Raw genomic sequence first — 21,741 nt, 5'->3', positions numbered from 1 at the left:
TATTCGTCCTATGTACTGAATTAAGTCTAGAATGACGTATGCCAAGTTTCGTGAAAATCGGTTTATATTTAGATATAGCTCCCATATATTGTTTTGTCCGATTTTAAGTAAATGGTGCACCAAAGTCCTTATATATCTTTCGATTTGCTAATTCTTGTGGATTTTTGTTTTGGCTCTAGGCCAATTTGCACGAAATTTTGCACAACGTATCAAACTGAGACTTACATGACGTTATGGACGTTTTGTTGAAATTGGCGCAGATGCAACCATAGCCTCCATATGTATTTCGAAGGGGTGTCTGATTGAAATTAAATTTTTTAAGCGGTGCGGATAAAATTAGCTATATAAATTATATATGTACAATGCTATTAATCGTTTTTTTTTGCTTCAATAAAAAAACATTTATTTCATGGGCCTTTGCGGAACTGTATTACAAATTTACCCTGAACTGTATTACAAAACAAAAAAATTATTAATAATAAATTAATTGACTAGAATCTAGTCAAAAGTCATCGACGTTCAACATTGTGGCTAACTATATAATCATGGTCAACGAGTAGATTTATTCGTTTCAATATTTTTTTTTTTTTTTTGCTCATTTATTTGCCGATGATGATCTAAATTTAGAGGGAGAGAGAAAATAATAACAAAACAAAAAAAGAAAAAAATATTTTTTGATTTATTTATATTTTCAAAGAAAATGATGAGGAAAAAAACTAAATCATTCCATTCATCTTTTAATAATTTTCAAATTTGTTTATTATTATCAGTTCAGTATACGTATGAATGTGTGAGAGTGTCTGTAATGTGGGCTGTTGGACGATGGATGATGTCCATCGTCCACTTGCCCCCATCATCGCCAACGATTCTATACACTTTTTCCTACATCTTGTGGGGGGAAGGGGTTTGATGTTCTAATTCTGTTTTGATTTTTTTTTTTATTATTCCCACATACGTATTGACTATATGTTTGTATATATATATATAAATATATTATATAGAATAAAGGGGGATTGTGGGCTAATTTTATTGAAAACTCGTGAGCATAGGAGTGTGTATTATATTGAATTTTTTATAATTAAATTTGTTTATTATTTTTTATATTTTAATATAGATATACATATATATATATATATATATATAATATTTTATGGATGACAGCATCAGAAAGGCTTGTGGTAATAAAAGTTCGCTGAAAGGTCAATGTAAGGCCAAAATAAAAATTAAAACGAATGTTTCCAAAAAAATATCCTCTGGTTATCCATGGCTATATAATTTCTACTGATATTTTAAGGATATATATTTTATCTATAGTTTTCTTTGATTCCGCGAAATATAGTGAAATATAGTGTAGAATATTTGCGCCTTTAACAGCGACCCTAAAAAAATTAATATTGACTGAGATTTTAGCAGAATTTTGAAAGGCAAAAAAAAAAAATATGGCATATAAAAATCAATATATTATTTTTGATTGATACACTAACATTAGAAGTGATATTTCTTCCTTATATATTATATATAGAGACATCTTGTATTCCAAGACCCATGGTGAAATTTTATGCAGAACATTTTTTCCACTGACATCACCTCTCTAACATGGGGTATTAAGGGAGAATTTGGTATCGATTCCAAAACGATTAAAATCTCTCACTTTAATATTTGGGTGCACCATTTAAATTAAATCGGATGAATATATATATATATATATATATATGGGAGCTATATCGAAATCTGAACCGATTTTCACGAAACTTAACACACATATTTCTAAGCCTAATTCAAGAGCCTATACCAAATTTCGTGCAAATCGAACTATATATAGGGACTTTTGTACACCATTTACTTGAAATCGGACGAAAATATATAAGGGAGCTATATCCAAATCTGAACCGATTTTCACAAAACTTAACACACATCATTCTAGACTTTATTGCGCACGCTATGTCAAATTTCGTGCAAATCGAAAGATAAATAGGGACTTTGGTGCACCATTTCTATTAAATCGGATGAAAATATATATGGGAGCTATATCAAAATCTGAACCGATTTTTACGAAATTTAACACACATCATTGTGGTCTTAATTTAGTGCGCTGTACCAAATTTCTTGCAAATCGAACGATTTATAGGAACTTTTGTACACCATTTACATTAAATCGAACGAAAATATATATGGAAGCTATATCTAAATCTGAACCGATTTTCACAAAAATTAACACACATATTAGGCTTAGAAATATGTGTGTTAATTCAATAGCCTATACCAAATTTCGTGCAAATCGAACGATATATAGGGACTTTTCTACACCATTTACATTAAATCGGACGAAAATACATATGGGAGCTATATCTAAATCTGAACCGATTTTCACAAAACTTAACACACATCATTCTAGACTTTATTCAGTACGCAATGTCAAATTTCGTGCAAATCGAAAGATAAACAGGGACTTTGGTGCACCATTTACATTAAATCGGACGAAAATATATATATGGGAGCTATATCTAAATCTCAACCGATTTTCACGAAATTTAGCACACATCATTGTGGTCCTAATTTAGTGTGCTGTACCAAATTTCGTTCAAATCGATCGATTTAAATGTACACCATTTACATGAAATCAGACGAAAATATATATGGGACCTATATCTAAATCTGAACCGATTTTTCACAATTTCAATAGGGTTCGTCCTTGGGCCAAATAAGTGACCTATGCCAAATATCATTCAATTCGGATCATAAATGCGACCTGTACTTTGTTTACAATTTAACATGGACAGACAGACAAAAGACGGACGTACGAACAGACGGACATGCATAAATGGACTCAGAAGGTGATTCTATGCATATTCTCAAACGGAACCTTGTGACTATCTCGTTTGCTTTTGCCTGTTACAAACATATACACAAAGACATAATACCCTGTACCACAGCAGTGTGGTGAAGGGTATAAATAGGGATTTATTTCCCCATATTTGTAGTTATATTTCATAGGTATATATTAAATTTACAAGTTTTATTGTATTCAGAGACCTACAGTGAAATTTGATGAGGAATATTTTATCCATTGACGTCACCCCTCCCCTCACACTTGAAGTATTAATGGGGAAATTGGCTCTCATTTAGAATCCTTTAACAGCTCACCAGAATAATTAATGAATTTTCCTGGTTTATTATCCGATGTTTTTGCTGATATTTCATTACTATATATTATAGTTACAGATTTTTTGTATTATGGGACTTATGGTGAAATTTGATGAAGAATATTTTTTTCATTGACATCAACCCTCTAACTTGAAATATTAGTGGTGAAATTGGCCCTCATTTAGAAACCTTTAAAATCTGACCGGAATAATTAATGTTTTGTTCGTTTATTTGCCGAAGTTTTTGCTAATATTTCATTCCTATATATTATAGTTCCAGATTTCTGGTCTTCAGAGACTTATTGTGAAATTTGATCAGGAATATTTTTTCCATTAACATCACCTCTCTAACTTAAAGTATTGGGGGAGATTATGGCGCTACTTTGGAAACGTACAAAATATAACCTCAAATCTTTAAATAAAAAAATTGCAATTTATTTTCCCATTTTTGTAGCGACCATTTGCTCATAAATATATTATTTACAGATATCTGATATTCAGAGACCTATAGTGAAATTCGACGAGGAATATTTTTTCCATTAACACCAGCCTTCTATTTTGAAGTATGAATGGAGAAGTTGGTTCTCATTCCGAAACGTTTAAAATCTGACCATAATTATCAATGAATGTTTCCTGATTTATTTGACGATATTTGTACCTATGTTGCATAGAGATATATATTATAGTTACAGATTTCTTGTAATCTAGGACCTATAGTGAAATTGGATGGAGAAAAATTTGTCCATAGACATCGCCCCTCTAACTTAAAGTATTGGGGGAGATTATGGCTTTACTTGGGAATCATTAAAAAATAACCCCAAATCATAAAAATAAAACATGGCAATTTATTTTCTCATTTTTGTAGCGATATTTTGCTAATGAAAATTTTCGTTCTACAGATTTTTGATATTCAGAGACCTCTAGTGAAATTTTATAAGGAATATTTTTTTCATTGACATCACCCCTCTAAGTTGAAGAATTAACGGCGAAATTGGCGCTAAATTAGAAACCTTTACAATCTCATCCAAAAAAATTTAATGAATATTTCCTTTTTTATATGCCGATATTTTTGTTGCGATTTCACTTCTATATATAATATTTACAGATTTCTTGTATTCAGGGACTTATAGTGAAATTCGATGAAGAATATTTTTTCCATTGACATCACCCCTCTAACTTAAAGTATTAGGGAGAAATATGGCTCTATTTCAGTAACGGACAAAATTTAACCTCAAAACTTTTAACTAAAAAAATAGCGATTTATTTTCCCATATTAGTAGTGATATTTTAGTGATATATATTAAATCTACAGATTTCTGGCATTCGGAGACTCCTAGTGAAATTTGATGAGGAATATTTTTTCCATTGACATCATCCTTCGAACTTGAAGAATTAACGGCGAAATTTGCGATCAATTAGAAACCGATAAAATCTCTCCATAATAATTAATGAATATTTCCTAATTTATTTTCCGATATTGGTACCGATGTTGCCTACATATATATTATAGTTACAGATTTCCTGTATTCAGAAACTTATGGTGAAATTTGATGAGGAATATTTTTTCTCATTGACATCATCCTTCGAACTTGAAGTATTAATGGAGAAAATAGCTGTCATTCCGAAACATTTAAAATTTCAAAATAATTCATTGCTGGTTTATTTGCCGATGTTGGTACCGATATTTCATTGCTTTATATTATAGTTTCAGATTTCTTGTATTCTAGAACCTATAGTAAAATTTTATGGAGAATATTTTTTCCATTGACATCGCCCCGCTAACTTTAAGTATTATGGGGGAAATATGGCACTATTTCAGTAACATACAAAATTTGACTCAAAAAAATGGTATTCATTTTTTCGAGACTTCCTATTTAATTAGAAAAATCTACCCAATTTTTGTTATTTTCTATTAAAAATCCCTGTAAGATTTTCCTTATAGCTTTTCCTTTAGATTCGACACAGCTGATTGTCTTTGCCATTTTCTTTTTTTTTTTTTTAATTTTTTTATTGTGCATTACCGCCAGCTAATAATATCGACAACAAATGTGCATAACATATATCCTAACATACATACAAGCATACATACAGATGTATGTATGTATACACACACCAACGAATGGCTTTTCTTCTTAAAAATAGATGTTATATATAACCCAAAAACAAAAGCAACAACAAAAACAAAAAATCAAAAAAAACTTATATTGAGAGCAGGCACATCGGAAAATGTTATATTGTCAGTGTACTGGTTTTTTTGTTGTCTTAATTTTATTTTTTTTTAATTTTTTCGTTTTATTTTTATTAAAAAATAAATAAACAAAAAAAGTTTTTTTTTTCTAATTAAAATACAAACATTTTTTTCATCTTTGATACACAAAAGAACATCAAGAAGAAGCAGCACCCAGTAGCTAAACAAGAAACGGTTGAACGCCAAACGAATTAGCGAGTATATGCAATAACAATAACAACAACAATACCAGCAACAACAAAAACACATTGCTTTTAAAAATAAAACAATTTAATGCAATTTATAAATATTTTAGGTTTTTCCTTGTGCATTGAGCGCTGCGCTGCGTTGCATCGACGGTAGGCGCTGATCTGCGTCGTCGGTTAGCGGTTTTGCTTTGTGTGTCGTCTTGTCGGACATTCGTCTAAATTTAGCACCTGTGTCAAATACCGGCCAATATTTGACAACAAACAACACATTATTGTGTTTGTTGTTGTAATTTTTTTTATTTGTTGTTATTGCTGGTCTATTTGTTTGGCAGCTCGTAAACGAGTTAGCCAGCAACAAAGTGGCTAATAACAAAACGGATTTTTTAAAAAAAATATTTTTCCAACAATTTACAAGGCGTGGATTTTTTAAAAAAATATTTTTTCAACAATTTACAAGGCGTGGATTTTTTAAAAAATATTTTTTCAACAATTTACAAGGCGTGGATTTTTTAAAAAATATTTTTTCAACAATTTACAAGGCGTGGATTTTTTAAAAAATATTTTTTCAACAATTTACAAGGCGTGGATTTTTTAAAAAATATTTTTCAAGTTTGCTCAAGGCTTGGATTTTTTAAAAAATATTTTTTCAACAATTCACAAGGCGTAGATTTTTTTAAATATTTTTTGAGGTTTGCACAAGGCTTGGTTAAGTGGCGAAGGGGATGATAGATACCAAGCAACGGCTCTGATTAGCTTTAACATTGCGAAGTCCAGGCTTATCTTGGTCCCTCTTTCATCTAAATTGTGGACACTGACCTTCCCTCGGTGCCACCTGGAGAGCTATTTTCATCACCCGATGAAATAGTGAGCTAATATGTCTACTATAAAAAATGGGTTGAGATGTTCGGTTAGTTGCCCACTCTCTGAAAACCACCCAACCTACAATGAAAAAGCAAAAAAAAAAAGAAAACCAAACCCCCTAATGTTGACGACCCCCGCAAACGTATAAAGAACTACGATCTGTGAATCTGCACTTGGAATGTGCGCGCACGTTGTACAGAACAGGCGCAGTGTTCGCTTTGGCGGATATACTCAAGAAGTACAAAGCCGATATTATTGACTTACAGGAAATGGAATGGAAAGGGGAGACTGACGTAAGTAAATCTGACGATTACGCCCTGTATTATAGCTGACATGAAACGAGACATGAATTTGGCTGCGGATTTTTGTGGATAACAGGAGAATAAAAAACCACGTCAGATTCACTCCAGTAGATGAGCAAATTGCTATAATCCGTATAAAAGCGAAGTTCTTCTACATCAGACTCATTTACGCCCATGCTCTGACCGAAGATAAAGATGAACAGACCAAAGACATATTTTACGAGCGCCTAGAAACAGCATATGATCGTTGCCCTGGCCATGACATTAAAATTCTGCTAAGAGATTTTAATGCAAAAATCGGAAGGGAAAATATCTTTGGCCCCACCGTCGGAAACTTCAGCCTTCATGGAGAAACATCCGACAATGGCATGAGGTTGATTGACTTCGCGGCAGCAAAAAACATGGTACTTAGCAGCACCAGATTCAAGCATCTCGATATACACAAGGCCACTTGGATTTCACCCGATCGAACAACGAGAAATCAAATTGATCATGTTGTGATAGACGGAAGGCATTTATCCAGTGTTTTAAACGTTCGATCGATACGAGGAACGAATTCGATTCGGACCATTACCTTGTGGCAGCCAAGGTTCGCACTCGTCTTAATGTTGCAAACACAACAGAAAAATCTGCAAACACAACAGATAGCAGAAGCCTACTCCGCTCAACTTACCCAACTGCTTGGCGAAAGCACCCTTGGTCCCGATAAAAATATAGAAGCACAATGGCAGAGAATTGCCCACTCCCTACAAACTGCAACATCTGGGTACCAAAGACCACCATCAAGAAATCCACGGTACGATCAGGAGTGTCCGGGGAAGGCCACGAGTCAGATGGAAAGACCAAGTAGAAAACAACATCTTGGAACGTGGTCTTTCAAATTGGAGGAGATGTGCACAAGATCGACGCGCTTGGAAATCTTTTTTTGAGCTCGGCTAATGGAACAACTGTTCTGTAACAAACCAGCTATGTATAGGTAGTGTCAGTAACCATTCGCATCGAAGTCCCATTAATTGTGTTGGCTGGCGTATAATTTCTGTTATCAGTCATACGCCCTGTTGTCCCTATACAACGCATGGGTACCAAAAACCACCATCAAGATATCCATGGTACGATCAGGAGTGTCGTAATGCTACTGATGTGAAAAACGCAGCGTATAGGGCAACCCTGCAACACGTAATGCGATAGAGAGCTATCGGCAGAAAAAGAGAGAGGAGCAACGTATTTTCAGAAAAAAGAAGAAAGAACAAGAAAAATGTAAGCGTGAGCATATCGAAATGTATAGGAGTCAGAATAAAGTCCGGAAATTTTACCAACGAGTAAAACACCAAACGCAAGGCTTTGGTGCAGGCACATCCTCCTGTAGAGATAAAGAAGGAAACCTGGTGACAGATACAGACAGCGTGCTGAGAATCTGGAAGGAGCATTTTGAAAAACTTCTGATATCAAATAGTGACGATGAAGTGGATACCCCAGAACCAATAATAGATGACGGTATAGAGTGTACCACCTAGCCAAGATGAGGTCAAAATAGCAATCAAGAAGAATAATAAAGCAGCAGGTTCCGATGGGTTACAGGCTGAACTATTCAAAACAAGAGCATGTACCAGCTGATTAGTACAAATTGGATAGGGGAATGCATGCCCAATGATTGGAACCTCAGCATCCTGGGTCCCATGCACAAAAAAAACGAGACAAGACGATATGTGCCAACTATAGAGGAATAAGTCTCCTTCCTATCGCATACAAAGTGCTATCCAGTGTGCTGTGTGAACGATTGAAACCAATGGTCAATGACATTATTGGACCATACCAATGTGGTAGCTTCAGACCTGGCATTTTCACTCTGCGCCAAATCCTGGAAAAACCCCATGAAAAACACATCGACACATACCACCTATTCGTCAACTATAAAGCCGCATTCGACAGCCCTATCCGTTCAGCGGTGTTTAAAGCCATGTCTGCGTTTGGCATTCCTGCAAAATTAATTCGGCTATGCAGTGACACAAGATCAGCAGTTAAAGTCGGAAAGGACCTCTCGGACCCATTTAATACCGAATACCGAGGATTAAGACAAGGTGATAGTTTGTCGTGTGACCTTTTTTAACATCGTGCTGGAATAGGTCATGCGAGAGGCAAAAGTGAACAGAAATGGCACTCTGTACACCAAACAACACATGTTACTCGCCTACGTCGCCGATGACATCGATATAATGGGTCGAAAATTGCGAGCGGTAACATCCACCTTTGAACAAATTGAGAAGGAGGAAATTGAAAAGTGGGTCTGACAGTAAACGGTGAGAATACCAAGCTGATGGCATCAACGCGCAAGACGTCCAGTATGCTCGGACCAACTGTGGAACTTGAGAACTACAACTTCGAGGTAGTTAAAGATTTTATATATCTTGGTAACGCCGCCATAAACAAAACGAATGACATCAATTTGGAAATTCGGAGAAGGATAGTGATGGCCAACCGGTGCTACTATGGTCTGAGCATACAACTCAAAAGCAAGGCCATCTCCCGCCAGACCAAACTCGCACTCTACAAGACGCTGATACTATCCGTGCTGTTATACGGATCTGAAGCATGGGTACTTAAGCAAGCAGATGAGACAGCTCTCTGGAGTGTTTGAGGGAAAAATTCTCCGAAAGATCTATGGGCCGATCTGCGTTGACGGTGAATATCGCCGTCGAATGAACCATGAGTTGTACCAGCTATTCTCGGACATCGACATTGTTAGACGTATTGAGCTGCAGCGGCGACTACGTTGGCTAGGTCATGTTGTGAGAATGGATGAAGATGCCCCAGCCCAGAAGGCATATAAATGCGAACCAGCTGATGGTTCACGCAGAAGGGGAAGGCCAAGAATACGATGGAAAGATAAAGGTGAAGGCAACATCTCGGAGCATGGTCTTTCAAATTGGAGGAGATGCGCACAAGACCGAAGCGCCTGGAAATTATTTTTCTAAGCTCGGCTTATGGAACGAACGTTCTGTCACAAGCCAGCTAAGTAAGTAAGTTTTTTGAGTTTTCCACCAGTGGTGGATTTCTAAAAAAAAAATATTTTTTCTTAAAAATTATTTTTTTTTTATTATTTTTTTCAAACCAGTTTTGATTATAACCACAACCATATGCACATATTTCTGGGCGAGAGATAAGAAATGATCGTCATTGCTCCCAAACCTTTTTTTTTTAATTATCAAAAAAAAAATCGTCGCACCCTCACTGCCACAAGGGTCATAATTTTATTTTATTTAAAATCCGTAAACATTTCACAGAGATTAAAAAAAATAATTTTTTAAATTTAGAAATTTCAGGTCGGATGGCCGTTTGATTGATAAAAAAACAAACTTTACTAATCAAAAAACCCGGCAATAAAAATTGGGGAACAACAAGAAGACATAAATTTAAAACTGATTTCCCGATTATCATAACAACAACAACAACACGAATAACAACAAACAAGTCTAATGGCCGCACATGCAGACCATAAAATAGGCGAAGAATCGAATCGACAAAAAAAAGAAAAAGAAAACAATTTAAAGTGGGTTAATGAGTGAGAATAAGGCACAGTGTTCGGAAGTGGTATGAAACGATGAACGGAAATGACCTTGAAATTTCCTAGGGATTTTTTTAGCTTCGCCTATTTAGATTACTATTTTCAATCGATATTTATAAATTTTAAAAATAAATGTTGATTTAAAAAAATTTTATTTAAAACAAAAATCGATGCAAGTGTTTGAAAAAAAAATTTTTGTAATTTTTTTTTTTTTTTGAACTGAAAAAAATGTTTGCCAAATCTATTTTGAACCAAAACATATGTTACAAAATTTTGAGTTTTTTTTTCTAACTACCACCAAAGCCAGCTGACACCTAGGTTTGCCTAGAGGTGGATGGATGGGGACCCTTGTCAATTTACATGTTTTTTGTTACATTTTTTTCAAAATTTTGCAGGTGTTGCTATTTGGGATAACTTAATCTTTGATTGTTGTTATTTTTACTTTATTGTTGTTGTTATTGTTGTTTTTTGCAAATATTCGTGGGAACCATTTGTCGTTTTGGGCTGGTCGCCAAAAATTACACAAAAAAACACCATCAAATAAATATGTCAAAGTTGTTATTTTTACATGGCTAGGAAACAAATTAAAGGCGTGGCAAATCGTGTTTTTTTTGTCATTCGTTCTTGTATTGACAATGGTATTGAAAATCTTAAAATTAAATGGACAGTGATACCACATGAAAAAGGATTGGATATTCTATTTAATATTTTTTAATTTAATATTTTTAAATTCTTAAAAAAATATATATTTTTTAAAAAATCCACGCCTTGCGAAAACTTGAAAAAATAATTTTTAAAAAATCCACGCCTTGCGAAAACTTGAAAAAATAATTTTTAAAAAATCCACGCCTTGCGAAAACTTGAAAAAATAATTTTTAAAAAATCCACGCCTTGCGAACACTTGAAAAAATAATTTTTAAAAAATCCAAGCCTTGTAAAATTTTGAAAAAAATTATTTTTAAAAAATCCACGCCTTTTGAAAACTTCAAAAAAATTTTTTTAAAAAATCCACGCCTTGTAAAATATTCTGGAAAAAATATTTTTTAAAAAATCCACGCCTTGTAAAATTTTGAAAAAATAATTTTTAAAAAATCCACGCCTTGTAAAATTTTGAAAAAATAATTTTTAAAAAATCCACGCCTTGTAAAATTTTGAAAAAATAATTTTACAAAAATCCACGCCTTGTAAAATTTTGAAAAAATATTTTTTAAAAAATCCACGCCTTGCGAAAACTTGAAAAAATAATTTTTAAAAAATCCACGCCTTGCGAAAACTTGAAAAAATAATTTTTAAAAAATCCACGCTTTGCGAAAACTTGAAAAAATAATTTTTAAAAAATCCACGCCTTGCGAAAACTTGAAAAAATAATTTTTAAAAAATCCACGCCTTGCGAAAACTTGAAAAAATAATTTTTAAAAAATCCACGCCTTGCGAAAACTTGAAAAAATAATTTTTAAAAAATCCACGCCTTGCGAATACTTGAAAAAATAATTTTTAAAAAATCCACGCCTTGCGAAGCCTTGCGAAAACTTGAAAAAATATTTTTTAAAAAATCTACGCCTTGTAAAATTTTGAAAAAAATAATTTTTAAAAAATCCACGCCTTGCGAAAACTTGAAAAAATAATTTTTAAAAAATCCACGCCTTGCGAAAACTTGAAAAAATAATTTTTAAAAAATCCACGCCTTGTGAAAACTTGAAAAAATAATTTTTAAAAAATCCACGCCTTGTACAAAAAAAATTGAAAAAATAATTTTTAAAAAAATCCACGCATTGAACATTTTTGAAAAAATAATTTTTAAAAAATCCACGCCTTGTAAAATTTTGAAAAAATATTTTTTTAAAAAATCCACGCCTTGTAAAATTTAAAAAAAATAATTTTTAAAAACTCAAAGCCTTGTAAAATTTTGAAAAAATATTTTTTTATAAAATCCACGCATTGTGAATTGTTGAAAAAATATTTTTTATACCCTTCACCACACTGCTGTGGTACAGGGTATTATGTCTTTGTGCATATGTTTGTAACAGGTAAAAGAAAACGAGATGGTCTACAAAAGTCCCTATTTATCTTTCGATTTGCACGATATTTGGCATAGTGTATTGAATTAGGCCTAGAAGTATATGTGTTAAGTTATATATTTTCCCGATTCAAAAATCACCAAAGTCCCTAAAAATCAAGTGTAGAATGACGTGTGCTAAATTTCGTGCAAATCGGTTCAGATTTAGATATAGCTCTCATATATATTTTTGTCCGATTCAAGGTAAATGGGGCATCAAAGTCCCTATATATCCTTCGATTTGCACGAAATTTGGTACACCGTACTAAATTAAGACCACAATAATGTGTGCTAAATTTCGTAAAAATCGGTTCAGACTTAGATATAGCTCCCATATATATATTCGTCCGATTTCATGTAAATGGTGCACCAAAGTCCCTATATATCTTTCGATTTGCACGAAATTTGTTATAGTGTATTGAATAAGGCCTAGAAGTATGTGTGTTAAGTTTCCTGAAAATCAATTCAAATGTAGATATAGCTACCATATATAGTTTCTTCCGATTTTATGTAAATGGTGCACCAAAAATCCAAAGTTAGGTCGATTGACAGAAAATTTTGCACAACGTTCTGATGTTAATATAACCCCTAGGGTGTGTAAAGTTTTATTGAAATCGGTTCAGATTTGGATAGATCTCCCGCATATATAGTTTCTCTCGATTTTAAAAGTAAATGATAAACCAAGAACTCAAATTACCAACAAACTGAAATTAGTATAACTTAACCTCTGACAAGTTTCTAGGAAATCGGTTTAAATTTCGATATTTTGCTTTAAATTGATTTACACAATTTTGTCCCATTGTAAGAAGCAACCCTATATCCGACCAAATGAAAAAATTAGTATAGGTTGCAGAATGCATTGTTTAATTTCATGTTAATGGTCCTTCAAAAATGCGACGTCTGTTAGGATTCCATCTGTTGAATATACGAAGGGTATGTGAAGAGTATCATATAGTCGTATCATAAGGGCATCATATAGATAGTCATATAGTCCGACTTTACTACTTTCCTTACTGTTTTTTCTTATTTCTTTTTTTTGTTTTTTTTGGAAAAATTCCATATATTTTTTTTTAATAAATCAATATTTTTTCTTAACTGAAAAAAATTTTTCTTATAGTAAAAAATCGAGTCTTATTTGAACCCGCACTCACCTCTAAAATTTGCTGATCGATATCGGATGCAACAGTTGCTGCCTGTACACGACTAAAATCCAAAGTACCCGGTGTTATGTGTAACCGTTCATTTGTACCAGAATCGCGGGAAAGATCTGTAAAGAAAAAAATACAACAACAATTATAAATAGTTATTAATAATGTCTGTGATCAGGATAGGAACAATTTTTAAAAATAAATAAATTACCTCAAAGAGAGAGAGAGAAAAATGGTGGCAATGAATTAAAATAGACAACTGAAGGTCACTCGCTACTCATAAAGAGAAGAACATTTATTTAGGGGAATGATTTGAAAAATTGAAATCAATTATTGAGTGAAATGTGCCATGTCTCGATATGAGGGAGACATTTTGGGAAGGAGAATTTGTGATGAAATAAAGGCTAGTCTTTTTTCTAAATTTACAGAATAATATAAACACATCGTTATAAATAGCGTCAAAAAAGCGGAAAGGAAATCATAAACAACAGAAAATCGGAAAAAAAAATCCGTTCAATTATAAACATGAAAACACAATTTAAAAATAAAAATTAATGCAACAAAGCCGCCTTCGTCGATTTTTTTTTTTGCAATTTTTGCAAAAATACGTTGTAAACAATTTCCCATTGAAAATAAAGAACATCGATGAATGAAAATGCAATGAGAGGCTATTTTGTGAAGGAAAAACAGTGGTTAGAAAAATTTAAATGGCAAATAAATTAATTACGAAAATAAAAAAAAAAAACTAAATAAAAGTAATGGTTGATTAAATATTGAAAATAAAATAATTTTTCAAATACCTATTGAGTGTGTATTAAAAACCAGTATTTGAAAAAAAAACCTTTATTATTCATACGCCACCATTAACTATTAAATAATTATTTTTATTAATCATACGCAACGTGTGCGTGTGTGGTATTTAAAATATTCTTATTAATCATACGCAACCGGCGACTATTATTTTGATATTTTTATTAATCATACGCAACATGGGATTATCAAAATATATTTGTTTTCTTACTTATCTCGAAATGTTGATTTAAAAAAAACATATCTATTTTTTTTCAATGACCAATACGTAGTTTGGATTTGTAAAACAACGTATATGGGTCAATTTTTATTAATTACTGGTTTTATAAATAACATATTTTTTACGAACGTGGATTTTTTTAAAATACTGTTTTTAATTTCTACCCAAAAGAGTAATAAAAAAATATATCTTTCCCTATACGAATATCTGATTTGGATTTTAAAACATATTTTTTAAGGCCACCATAGGCGTGGATTTAAAATAAAAAAAATATTTTTTTCCAATGATCACCTAGAGAAATGATTTTTGAAAAAAAAACCAGTAAGGAAAGTAGTAAAGTCGGACGGGGCCGACTATATGATACCCTTCACCACTATGAGTATATTAAACAGGGCTAATAACATGAAATTGGATGAAATAAAATATGTGATATTTATCTAAATGTGAATCGACTTAGATCTATCCATAAACATGTCATTCGTTTGTTACAATGGGACAAAAGTATGTAAATCGACTTCAAAAAAATATCAATAGGTCATCCGTTGGGCTATGTCTGTACTTCTAGAAAACGCAACTACGTAATTCTATGCTCAATTTTGTACGTTGTGCAAAATTTGATGCCAATCTGACTAACATGAGGAATTTGATACCCAATTTACTTAAAATCGGGTGAAAATATATATGGAAGCTATATCCAAATATGAACCGATTTCAACGAAACTAATCACATGTTAGGTTACACTAATTTCAGTAAGTTTTGTTCCTATCAGCCATATATTGGTCCCTTGGTGCGTCAATTTCTTAAAATCAATCTATAATATATGGAAGCTCTATCTAAATGTCAACCGATTTTCACAAAAACTTGGCACACATCATTCTGTACTAAATTCAGTACGCCAAATTTCGTGCAAATCGAAAGATATATGTGGACTTTGGTGCACCATTTACATGAAATCGGACGAAACTATATATGGGAGCTATATCTAAATCTGGACCGATTTTCACGAAACTTGCCAGACATCATTCTAGACCCAAATGATTACGCTGTACCAAATTTCGTGTAAATCGAAAGATATATAGGGACTTTGGGGCACCATTTACATAAAATCGGACGAAACTATATATGGGAGCTATATCTAAATCTGGGCCGATTTTCTCGAAACTTGGCAGACATCACTCTAGGCTTAATTCAGTACGTTATGCAGAATTTCGTGCAAATCAAAAGATATATAGGGACTTTGGGGCACCATTTACATGAAATCGGACGAAACTATATATGGGAGCTATATCTGGACCGATTTTCACGAAACTTGGCACACATCATTCTATACCTATATGATTAGGCTGTACCAAATTTCGTGCAAATCGAAAGATATATAGGGACCGTTTCCATTAAATCGGGCGAAAATATATATGGGAGCTATATCTAAATCTGAACCGATTTTTCCCAATTTCAATAGGGTTCGTCCTTGGGCCAAACAAATGAACTGTGCCAATTTTCATCCATATCGGATCATAAATGCGACCTGTACTTTGCTCACAAAAATACATGGACAGACAGACAGACGGACGGACGAACATGCATAAATCGACTTAAAAAGTGATTCTATGCATATTCTCAAAAGGAACCATGAGTCTATCTCGTTTCCTTTTGCCTGTTACAAACATATGCACAAAGACATAATACCCTGTACCACAGTGTGGTGAAGGGTATAAAAATGATTTTGGGGGCCAATACAATGTACTAAATTTGGTGCAATTTGAATTGTGGGTGAGCCGATAGAGTTGGAAACCTGAAATTTGGAGTCAGGATTACTGTTTGGAATTAGGATAACTGAGGGGATGTGAGTTTGGGTTCAGTAGGAAGTATTGGAAATTCGTACTATTGTGTACTAAATTTGGTACAATTTCAATTGTGGATGAACCATAGACTTGGAATCCTGAAATTTGAATTTGGAATCATTATGAAGTGTAGGATCGGAGTATGCAGGAAGTTTGTTTAGATTGTTGAGGTGGGTACTCTTGGCAATCATGTTTGCTAAATTTGGTACAATTTGAATTTGGGCGAACCTGTAGAGTTCGAATCATGAAATTTGGTACTAAATGGTACTCAAATTTAATTTATGATCGATATTAATGTGTGGATAGCATATATTTTCTGACATATGCAGTTTTCTGCGAAAATAATATATTAATACATGTTTAAATAAATCCCACATTCGCTAATGAAGTAGCGGGCATATGCTAGTTATACGTAACCGTATTATTATACGCAACCGTATTATTAATTATACTCAAATTTTGAATATTTTATATAGTTTTTATTAATCATACGCAACTGAGACTATAGTTATAATAATTCATGCGCAGCCTTAGACTATTATTTTTTTTTATAAATCATCTGCACACTGAAAATATTATTTTAATAGTTTTTTTTTTTTTTTGTAATTTATATAATATTTATATAAATTATGCGCTACATTTTAAATTTTTTATTAATCATACGCAATTGTTGACTAGGATATTCGTATTTGTATTAGTTGTGTGCACCCTTAGATTATTATCCTATTTTTTATTAATCATTCGCACCCAGAGACTATTACTTCAGTAGTTTTTATTAGTCACACACGCAACCCCATCGACAATTATTTTAATATTTGTATTGGTCATATGCAACCCGAGACTATAATTATCATATTTGTATCCATCATACGTTAATTTTTTTTTTTTTTATTAATCATACGCAACTTTTGACTGTATATTCCTTCTTAGTATTATTCATACGCAACCTGATATTTGTTATTATCCTAATTTTTATTAATCACTCGCACCCTGAAACTATTATTTTAAATTTTTTATTAATCATACGTAACCTGAGAATATCATTCTCTAAATTTTTATTAATCACACGCAAGCGTTGACTAGTATTTTCGTATTTGTTTTATTGTGCACTCGTAGGTTCTTATTATATTTTATTAATCATTCGCACCCTGAGACTATTACTTTAGTAGTTTTATTAGTTATTCGCAACCCCTTCGACAATAATTTTGCTATTATTAGTCATACGCAACCTGAGACTATAATTATCATATTTGTATCAATCATACGCGACCTTAGACTATCTAGTTAATTTGTTTATTCCTTATACGCAACCTTTGACTGTATACTCCTTGTTAGTATTATACTTATTATTAACTTATTTTTGTTAATCATTCACACCCCGAGACGATTTTTTCAATATTTTTTTTTTAATTATACACAACTTTAGATTAATATTTTCATATTTTTTTTATTAATCATTCGCACCTGAGACAAATTTTTCAACTAATTTTATTAATCATTCGCATCCTGAGACTATTGCTTTAGTAGTTTTTATTAGTCATACGCAACCCCATCGACAATTATTTTCCTATTTGTATTGGTAATACGCAACCTGAGACTAAAATTATTGTATCATACGCGACCTTAGACTATCGAGTTAATTTTTTTTTGTTATTAATTATACGCAACCCTTGACTGTGTAGTCTTTGTTAGTATTATTCATACGCAACCTTAGATTACTATTAACCTATTTTTATTGATCATTCGCACCCTGAGGTAAAATTTGCAATATTTTTATTAATCATACGCAACATTAGCTTAGATTATCATAAGCAACATTAGATTATATATAATTAGATTATAATCCTAATTAATATATTCCTATTTTTATTAATCATTCACACCCTGAGAAAACATTTTCAACATTTTTATTAATCATACACAACCTTAGCTATTTTTTAACCCGTCGCATTTGTTCAAAAATTTTTTTAATCATACGCAACCTTAGATTGATATTTTGCATATTTATATTAATCATACGCATCTTTAGATTAATATTTTTCGATATTTATATTAATCATACGCACCCTGAGACTATTATTTAAAATTATTATTAATCATACGCAACCTGAGACTATTAATCTCTACATTTTTATTAATCATACGCACCATCTTACTTCAAAAAATTATTAAATTATTTCTTCAAAATAAATTCAAAAATTCTTCCCCAAAAAATACCTCCTGAACCCACTGTTTGTCCCCCACACTCTCATATAATATCCCGGGGGCTAAATTCGTATTGTGCATCAACGCACACACACACACACACACAATTTATATATAAACACACAAAAAATTAAAAATACAAATCTATATGTGCAAAAAAAAAGAAAAGAAAATATGGACGTCAAAAAAGAGGCTGAAGAAGAAGAAGAAGAACAACAACAACAAAATTATAATGCCGTTGATTTACAATAACATTTATTTTTAGAATTCTGAGAAAAGCGTATTCAAATCACAGCAGCATTTGCCGAAGAAGAAGAATAAGAAATTGAACGCAATATTAATTTTTTGCAAATCATCATCATCATTTTTTTTTTTTGATTATTTTGAAATGGATTGGAAATTAAAACAAAAAAAAATCAATTATTTTCTACATTGTGGCGCCCAAACACAATGGGAAACTAATCAAAGTAACACCAACAAAATATATATTTTGAACGAAATAACAATTGAGGGCAACAACAAACGAATACAATGTATTTTGAAGAGTGATATGTATAAAAAAAAAAGAAAAAAAATTAAAAATTCTAAAAAAATAAATAAATTAAAAAAACATATCTAAGTAGCCAAATTAAATAGCGTAGCTATATTGTGTTATTTGTTTTGTGGGTGAAATGAGTTTTTTTTCTTTTCTTTTTTTTTTGGGAATTTTATTTTTAGGGATAGAATTATGAAAATTGGAATTTTTGCCAAAAAATATTTAAATAATTTATTTATTTGTTATTTTTTTTTTCTTAATGTGTTTTGGGCATGAAATATGGACCGTTATTAAATATTTTGCTTGGTTTTATTTTAATAACAAAAAATTATATATATTTTGGTGATATATGTATAAAGATTTAATGTTATGTAAGACAATAAAAAATATATTTATATTTAAAAAAAATAAATAAATAATTTTTTTTAATAAAAAAAAATAAAATAAAAATAAAATAAGAACTCTTGAAATTCTTTTCAGTAATAATATTTTCCGGCGCATTTATTTCAGCTGAAGTAGGGGAATTGATAAAAAAATCTTGATGAGTATCTAAGGCTGATAAGTAGTTCTTTTCTTGTCTATATTTATTTAATTTAGAGATAATTTTATTAAAACAAGAAAACACATAAAGTATTGGGGCTTATACTTCATAAAAATTCTTAAAATAATGCTATACCGCATGCGCAAAAATTGGAAAATCGATTTCGATGTATTATAATAAAAAAAAAACTAGTAAAAAAAGGGCCGACTATATGATACCCTTCACCTTTTTGGGTATATTCAACAGATGGAATCCTACTAACAGACGTCGCATTTTTTAAAGGACCATTAACATGAAACTCAAACATGTCATTCTGCAACCTATACTAATTTTTTCATTTGGTCAGATATAGAATTGCTTCTTAAAAATGGGACAAAATTATGTAAATCAATTTAAAGCAAAATATCGAAATATAAACCGATGTCATCAAAACATGTCAGAGGCTAGGTTATAAAAATTTCAGTTTTTTGGTAATTTGAGTTCTTGGTGTATCATTTAATTAAAATCGGGAGAAATTATATATGTGGGAGATCTATACAAATCTGAACCGATTTCAACAAAACTTTCCACACCCTAGGGGTTATATTAACTTCAGTACATCGTGCAAAATTGTGTGTCAATCGGCCTAACATTTGGGTTTTTGGTGCACCATTTACATCAAATCGGACGATAATATATATATAGGAACTATATCTAAATCTTAACCGATTTTCACAAAACTTAACACACATACTTCTAGGCCTAATTCAATACACTATACCAAATTTCGTGAAAATCGAAGGATATATAGGGACTTTGGTTCCCCATTTACCTTAAATCGGACGAAAATATATATGGGAGCTATATCTAAATCGGAAGCGATTTCTACGAAATTTAGCACACATCATTGCGGCCTTAATTTAGTACACTATACCAAATTTCGTGCAAATCGAACGATTTTTAGAGACTTTGGTACACAATTTACCTTAAATCGGACGAAGATATATATGAGAGCTATTTTTAAATCTGAACCGATTTTCAGGAAATTTAACACACATAATTCTAGGCCTAATTCACTACACTATACCAAATTTCGTGCAAATCGAAAGATATATAGGGGCTTTTGTACACCATTACATCGATTTTCACGAAACTCAGCACACACCATTCCAGCATCAATTCAGTACGTTATGTCAAATTTCGAAATCGGACGAAAATATATATGAGAGCTATATCTAAATGTTAACCGATTTTCATAAAACTTAACACACATAGTTCTTGGCCTAATCCAATACACTATACCAAATTTCGTGCAAATCGAAAGATATATAGGGACTTTTGTATACCATTTACATGAAATCGGACGAAACTATATATTGAAGCAATATCTGAATCTGAACCGATTTTCAGAAAACTTAACACACATACTTCTTGGCCTAATCCAATACACGATACCAAATTTCGTGCAAATCGAAGGATGAATAGGTACTTTGGTGCAGCATTTACATTAAATCGGACGAAAATATATATGGGAGCTTTATCTAAATCTGAATCGATTTTCATGAAACTTAGCACACATCATTCTTTACCTAATTCAGTACGCTAAGCCAAATTTCGTGCAAATCGAAAGATATAAAGGAACTTTTATACACCATTTACATGAAATCGGACGAAAATCTATATGGGAGCTATATCTAAATGGGAACCAATTTTTACGAAATTTAGCACACATCATTGGGGTCTCAATTTAGTATGCTGTACCAAATTTCGTGCAAATCGTAGGATATATATGGACTTTTGTACACCATTTACATAAAATCGGACGAAACTATATATTGGAGCTATATCTAAATCTGGGCCGATTTTTAGGAAACTTAACACACATACTTCTAGGCCTAATCCAATACAATATACCAAATTTCGTGCAAATCGAACGATTTATAGGAACTTTTGTACAACATTTACATCAAATCGTACGAAAATATATGTGGGAGCTATATCTAAATCTGAACAGATTTTCACGAAACTTGGCATACATCATTCTAGACTTTATTCAGTACGCTATACCAAATTTCGTGCAAATCGAAAGATATATAGAGTC

The 21,741-nt window shown here is 31.9% G+C and overlaps 1 protein-coding gene across 1 annotated transcript in view; it reads right to left on the bottom strand.

The window, feature by feature from the left end:
• The window catches only part of LOC133322637 (histone deacetylase 4), a 79,389-nt gene that overhangs the window by 30,419 nt on the left and 27,229 nt on the right, over positions 1 to 21,741 (bottom strand). The window contains exon 2 of the mRNA XM_061531602.1: positions 13,512 to 13,627. Coding sequence (XP_061387586.1) covers positions 13,512 to 13,627 — 116 coding nt within the window. The remainder of the gene's footprint in view (positions 1 to 13,511; positions 13,628 to 21,741) is intronic.

This window comes from Musca vetustissima, unplaced genomic scaffold (assembly GCF_032173495.1).
Source record: "Musca vetustissima isolate MV318-11 ecotype Yass unplaced genomic scaffold, APGP_CSIRO_Mvet_v1 utg13454, whole genome shotgun sequence".
NCBI classification, from domain to species: domain Eukaryota; kingdom Metazoa; phylum Arthropoda; class Insecta; order Diptera; family Muscidae; genus Musca; species Musca vetustissima.
This window is presented reverse-complemented; position numbering and strand designations above follow the sequence as displayed.